Raw genomic sequence first — 7,329 nt, forward strand, 5'->3', positions numbered from 1 at the left:
TTGGCGCCTGCCTTCAGCCCAGGGCGTGATCCTGAAGTCCCGGGATCGAGTCCCACATCAAACTCCCTGCATGGAGCCTGCTTCTCCCTCTGCCTGTGTCTCTGCCTCTCTCTCTCCCTCCCTCCCTCTCTCTTTCTCTCTCTCTCTCTCTCTCTCTCTGTGTGTGTGTGTCTCTCATGAATAAATAAATAAAATCTTAAAAAAAAAATCAGATCAGGTGTCACCTTCTCCAAAAGGTCTTGCCTGATTCATTCATTCTCCACCCTAGGCTTTGTCAGGAGACCCCTTCTGCCAGGGACTTCTGTGGCACCCATAGGACATACCACACTGTGTCACGGCTGTCAGCTCACTCGTCTGCCCCACTGAAGGGAAAAGGCACTAGGTAATTGCTCCTCAAGTAAATGGCTCTGCCAGATTCTGGAGCACATAGAGCGGGCTGGGCCTCTGCCACAGTGAAGCTGGCCATCCAGTGGGTTAAAAAAGACAAATCCCCCAAATAATTGCAGCCCAGGGCTGCTGCTCAGGTGAGTGTCCCATCAAAGGCAAGTGAAAGCCAGGGACCTGCAGAAGGCTGGATTTGAGCTGTACTTTGAGGACTGGCACCTGTGCCTTCACCTCCACAGCAGTAGTAGCTGTTTTTGACTTAAATGGTAGCCTCTGTCAGCCCATCTCTCTTGGTTGAGGGCCAGATCATTCCCTGGGTTTCTCACATTTGTCCAGAAATGAAAGTAGTTCTACACAAAATCATTTTTGGGATGACCTAGAACACTAGAAGAGGCCTCACTAGCAGGATGTACAGTAGTTTTGAGCCCTGGCTTACATGGCTTAGATCAGTCTAATGCTATTGCCCCATATTTGTATGGCAAATAAGTTTTCAGCAATTCTTAAACTACATTAAGAGAATCAAGGGCTGAGCTACCCTACCTAGTCCATCTAAGGAAAGATAATCTTCCCTCTAGAACCATCCATCTGAAAGACTGCTTAGATATTCAGAGATAGCAGGGACATGATAAAGTCATGGTCTCTGAGGTCCAATATAACAAATAGAGATAGTCCCTGAGAAAGATTCAGAAGGAGTCTGAATTGGTAGTTCTCATTTTATTCAAAACCCTCATGTGGACCTTCCCACCATGGCACAGTGGAGTCCGTTACCTAAAGAAGACCTCTCTCAGGTACCTTCTGTCTTTAAGGTTTTGTGATCCTTTGACTTTCAAACACTTACAGATGAGGAGCTATTGCCAACAAGCCTTTCCACCTCAGCCTCACAGGGCTTTGGGATTGTGAGGTGAGGTAGATGGTCATTAAAAGATACCCTGTGGTATCATTCATCAGCTTATTTCTGAGGAAAATGACTTTGTAAAACCCACTCACTCATAACTCAGAGATCATCTGTATGGGGCTTTCCATTTTGATGGATTAGACTATTTGCAGTTACTATAGTTATAACTATAGTAATCTTAGATAATTGCAAGAACATCCCTTAATATGCACTTTAAAGAGTGTAGGTCATACCCGTTACTTCACTATAGAGACTGCACTTGGGTTCAGCTTATTGCATGCCCAGTCTACCTTGGCTTACTTTGATCTGCTAGTAGTAACTGAACATTTTAGCCATTTCTTTCCATAACTTAACAGGGGAGACCATTGCTAACACCTGACTTCCTGATTCCCACAATTGTAGCCTCTTGAGAAACTGCCAAGTTCATGATTGGAGTAGTAAAGGAGGCCTTCTCAGTCCGAGGAAGACACTTTTACAAGGATCAGAATGAGTGAGGCCACTGCTCACATCACAAGTGTTATTCTCCAACTAGCTACCTTCCTCCCCAACCACCCTAACAACCCACATCCTGTGCCGGTCTGTGTGAGCAGGCATGATGAGAAGAAAGAAATGAAACTACAGCCTCCTTCCTCAATTTGAAGACGTTTGAATCATGAGACAGCCATGGGTCCTGAGCTGTAGGCCCCCTTTGCACCTTCTAATCAGCACCTGAATGCCTCTCCATGGGTCAGTTTTCCTCTTAGCTTCCCAGTACCCTGAGTGTCCTCCCCCACGTCCTGCAGCACCAGCTAAAAACCTGCATGGCAATAGAAGAATTCCAGATCTATTGTGGCAATAGGTCAAGGACAAAGGGAAACTACAGAATGTCACTGCAGCAGGTATAAGGACAAGAGCAACCCTTCCGAAAAGAACCTCGGGAAGAGGAAAGTAGCCAGCATAGGTTTGAAGTTATCTGCTGACCACAGATCTCTGCCCCTTATGGTAGTCACCCAGCTGGGCTCACCCCATTTGGGGATCTTTTTAGATTCCAAATTACCATCTTTGAGACACAGGGGTTTTGCCTGAATTACACTTCTGAGATGGTGGCTAACAGGAACTTTGTGATTTCAGGGCAAAGATGGCACTGCAGCAGTACCTGGCGTGATGGGAGCGCCCTGGGCACCTGCAAGCATCCCACATCCTTGTTAAAGGAAGTACAGGAACTAGCCTCATTTGATTCCTTCTATTTGCACAAGTCACCTTGGACTGCAGGGAGCTGTTTTGCAAAAGCAATTTGGTAGGCTTAGATCTCAAATTCATCTTGAGAACATTTTTTTGAGGTAGTAATTTCCTCAGAGGACTATTGTGTTTGTTTTGTTTTTTTCTGAGCTACCTGGACTCTTTATTAGAACAATCAATCATTTTCCTTTGGACCTACAATTTTTTGCCTATGCTGCAGCCACTTTGTGAGTTAGAATGAATGTGTCTCTGCACACAGAGGTGTGTGTGTGTGTGTGTGCGCGTGTGCACGTGGGTCAAAATGAATGGGTGTGTGTGTGAGGGATACCTCAAATTTTTCTTTTCTTATTTTGTGTGAAAATCTCTTTTCTACAGATTTTCCAGGGTTTAAGCATTGCTTGCTGTATAAAAAACTTTACTGAATTATATACAGTTTGAATGAAATGTTATTTTAAAAACAAAACAATTGTTAAGTGTTCCATAAAGGTTATGTTGAATTTTGGTCAGATGAATATTTGTAAGTAAAAAAATATATGCATTTCTGAACCTCAACTTACATAGATTTTCTTTATAAAAAAAAAAAAAACACACAAAAAAAAAAAAGAAAGAAAGAAAAAGAAAAAAGGTTGGCTGTAGTTGGCCTGAATAACAGGCATGATATATGGTGCTGTGCAAAATAGTAAGCTAGCATCTTACTGCCGTCAATATCAGCAGGTACAGAGCCTCTTTTCAGCCTAATTCAATAAGCTCTCAGGCTTCCAAGTCAGATGGACAGGGTGGAGTGGAGTGAGGCAACAAATTCACCATAGGATTTTTGAACTATCAAGGGGAAATAGAACTACTGATAGTGAAAGCCCAGCCCTGACTCTGGCAGGCTACACTTGACCGGAACCGGGCACCAAGAGCCTCCCAACTGCCCTAAATCCTGTCATTGGTGTAGCAATATCTGGCAGGATTTAGAGCCAGTCATGGAACCTTATGCTCAAACTAAAATAGGTCATCACTTTTGGAAACAAAGTCCGATCACCTTGTGCTTCCTGAAACAGTATATATCACTGTGAAACTAAAGAATGCTCTACAGACTCATCTGTAGAAAGAAGCAAAGAACAGGATAGTTTAGAAAGCTGTTTTTCTCTTAGCTATACTCAGCTAATTCTACTAGTCACTCAGGACCGCTATTCAGTGTGCTTTTGTAAAGTGAGATCAAAATTTGAGTGAGACATGTGGCTGAGATCTTTTCCTGCATGAAGCCCAAAGCACTGAAGTTTGAGCGAGGGAAAGGGACTCTCCCCCGAGGATGGAAGATGATGGCTTCTTTTCCAGTGAGTGCTACTTCACCCTTCTGCAGCCCTTAGCTTGGCACCTGGCTCCAGCTTCTGGGTCAGCTTCAAGGTGAACTCAACAGAGGTTGCTCTTGACTGTTGGAGGAACAACCAGCCTTCCTTTCCTTTGCTAAAAGAAGTTCAGAGGCATTGTGGCCCGGAAGCTTGCCATGAGTGTGTGCTACTGGCAGAGCCCCAAGCCTACCAGCCACTCCTGATGGGATTGCTCACAGCGCAGCCACCCCATCAGCAACCTGCACCTTCCTTGGAGGATTTAAATATGTTTGATTGCAAATGAATGTTTTTAAGTGTATTTAATGCAATTTTTCCTGTTCTCAACATGACCACCCAAGATTCAAACACAGAGATTTCCAAGTTGTTTTTTTTCCCCCCACCGAACATCACCAATTTAAAAATCTGTCATGAGAGAGACTTGGGTTTTGTGCAGCCATCAGAGTGCTAGTGTGAGAACACCAGTTTAAAGAAAATGGAGTTTATTGGGAATAAAGCGTTATTTAGGCCCACTCATTGATACTTCTAGTACTGAGAAAAATATTGTTGGTTGGCATTTGTAACACAAAACACTATAGAGTTGGTATTTAAAGGTACCAGGTAAATATTAAAAGAAACCAATAATGAATTGCTGAGACAATCTTGAACCCAGATAGCATTAGAAAGCTGAAAGCCCAATGAAATAACACTTTCACACTTAAACTCTGTGGATAAATCTTGCCTGTGGCTATAAAACAGATAGTCAAAGAAAAAGTGCTTTACTATAATTAACTTTTCTGATTTGAATGAAGGAAAAATGTATTTATTAAAACAGAGCTGTTTGCTGCTTTAGGCAGGTGCAGTGTTCAGTCAGCAAGGAGGTGGGAGGAATGGGGCGTGGCCTGTGTCTCCACCCGAGTCCTTCACTAAGCTTCTCGCTCTCTCTAATACTGCATTCTGTTTCTCCTTTTGTGCCCTGATTGTAACCCAAAATTTATGAACTAGAAAAGAATGTCCAATTTAATAAGTTGCATTTTTTTTCCTTAAGCACTTTATGCAGAACAATACATGTTCTTCTGGTAGTGTTTGGATAATATGATTTTAACACATGCTAATAAAAGCCAAGAAAACAAATCATGGCAACTTCTTAAAAGGAGTCTGTGTTCCGAATGTCTAGAACATTAGGAAACATTAGAAGATAATGTGTACTGGCTTTTGGAACCTATGATTCTTGGTGAACAGGAGGCCGGGAAGTGACTTTGCATTTCAGAGTGGGGGCTGGTGCCCTGTGGTAGTTACAGCTCCCCTACAGGGGCATATGCAACTGTCTGGGAACCTCTCTTCTTGGCCTGAAGGCTAGGAGACATTTTACAGGTGGCCACACCCAGCCACCAGGACCTCCACGGGGTTGTGTCTACTCCCTCCATCCTAGACTCAGGCCCAGAATTTGGCAGGTGACCAGCTGCCCTGTGTATAAGCAGCTGCTCCCCCTCTGCAAGGATGTGCACGTGCTCTTCACATACTGCACACTGCCTTCTTTTCCCCATCTCTAAAATGTAGAGCAGCACCTCCTATCTCTCAGCCTCCCTAGAAACCGAAAGCCAAGGACATCACAGCTACCCCAGAGCATGGGGATGGGCGGGGGCGGGGGAAACGTGGCGAGTGGTGAGGTGGTTGGCAAGCGAGGAATTCTCTTGCCACAGGGCAAACATGAAATGAGACCTGAGAAATGAGGAACTGACCCCAGATTCTGATGAAGAGCCAACAGGAAGAGGTCCAACACTTTCCCACCTGGGATCAGGCTTGTTGTCGCCATAGTCCTGCTCCTTTGTGGATTCATCCTGATTGCTGGGCAGAGAGGCATGCATATGTTTCCAGCCTGACTCCAGTTTTGGTCTATGACCTGGCTTCTGGGGAAACAAAACCCCTGCCCCAAGGGCCACATTATGGCCTATGTTAGCCACCTTTCCTCACTCTATGCAGCCCCTGACTCCTGGCTTTGGCTTTGCTTGGCAGCTGACCCTCTTGCTGAGTGGAGAGCCAGAGCCAGCCCTTAGAAAGGAACCACCCTCTTTATTTCATGGAGTGGCGCCTGCCCCCTACTCTGTCAGGCATTCGAACCCAGAAGCTGAGACGCCTTAATCCCCAAAACAACATCCATCCTGCAGCCCCTGGTTTGCTTCCATTGTAGGAAGCCAGGCCCAGGGTCTCTACCACGGAGTCCCATCCTTAGAGTGGGCTGACGTTTTAGATCCTCAGGAGCCTTCTCTCCTCCAATCCCCACCCCCTGCCCCTATTCCTTCTGCTTTGAACCTTTCAGACTCTGAGAGAAGAAATGCTCTACCAAGTTATAGATGGAAAGGGTATGTCACCACTTCTCCCACTCTAGTGCCCTCTGCCTTCCCCTCTCCCAGACCTACCCCTACAGCCTCAGTTCCCCCACCTATTCTTCCTCTCCCCTACCCTGCTTTCAGAGGCTTTGGTCATACCATTTCTCATCTCTCCAGTGATGGGAGATCTTGGCTTCTCAGTTTCTGGGGAGATCAGATAGCAGTCAGCTGAGTGCACCTCGAAGTAGCTCATTCAGAGCCTGTGCAATACCTGTGGGGGTAGAAGACCAGGCACAGGGGTCTAATGCTCTGCATTGAAGGCACTCACAAAGGGAATAGCACAGGCCCATGGTGACCTAAGTATTTGGAGATCTGGAATAGTGGATTCAATTTTCCTGACATCCTATCAGGGTCCCTCCGAGTACATTGTTTCTCATGGAAGTCAGTACAGATGCTGATGAACACAACAGGCATGCATGTTTGCATCTAGAGGTGACAAAAAGTCATGGGGAATGCAGCCACCCACCGTGTTACAGGCCTTGCTCCCCACTTCACACAGCCTGACTCATGCTTCCATCCCCAGTGCCAGCATAGTGTTGACAGAAAGACTAATGCAGTCATGAAGCGCAGTCTTGTGGGAGCTAACTGCGCATTTAAAGAACTTCAAGTCTTAAGCAGAGTCTTCTGGAGAAAACCAACAAATGAAAGGAAATTGCTAACAATACCTTGGGGAGTGAAAGAACACAACCTTTCCCTCAGAGAGGAAAAAGCAGATGCCAGGGCTTAGTGGATTCAAATAGACCAAAAACAAACTAGCAGGAGGGACTGGCTACCCTTGTTAATATTCACAGGGGTAAGGCATCTGGGTGACTCAGTCGGTTAAGCCTCTGCCTTTCACTGGAGTTGTGATCCTGGGGTCCAGAGACGAAGTCCCGTGTTGGGCTCCCTGCTGAGCAAGGAGCTGCTTCTCCCTCTTCCCCTGTTCCTCCCTTTCCCTCTGCTCCTCCCCCTGCTCATACTTTCTCTGTGTCAAATAAAATTAAAAAAAAAAAAAACCATATTCACAGGGGTAGTAATAGTTAACTTTTTACTGAAAACCTCCTGTGACCCTCAAGGGCACAACCATGGAAGGGTGGCTAACCTAGGTGATTTAGCGGAAGCTGCAGGCAACTTGGCTCCATTGGGAGCT

The 7,329-nt window shown here is 45.6% G+C and overlaps 1 protein-coding gene across 1 annotated transcript in view; it reads left to right on the forward strand.

Moving 5' to 3' along the window:
- Positions 1-4,183, forward strand: part of ARMC8 (armadillo repeat containing 8) — a 105,789-nt gene extending 101,606 nt beyond the window's left edge. Inside the window, exon 22 of the mRNA XM_055321151.1 lies at positions 2,390-4,183. Within this exon, the coding sequence (XP_055177126.1) occupies positions 2,390-2,423 (34 nt within the window). The 3' untranslated portion in view covers positions 2,424-4,183. The remainder of the gene's footprint in view (positions 1-2,389) is intronic.
- Positions 4,184-7,329: the final 3,146 nt, after the last annotated feature.

The sequence above is a fragment of the Nyctereutes procyonoides genome, unplaced genomic scaffold, assembly GCF_905146905.1.
Source record: "Nyctereutes procyonoides isolate TBG_1078 unplaced genomic scaffold, NYPRO_anot_genome, whole genome shotgun sequence".
In the NCBI taxonomy this organism is placed as follows: Eukaryota; Metazoa; Chordata; class Mammalia; order Carnivora; family Canidae; genus Nyctereutes; species Nyctereutes procyonoides.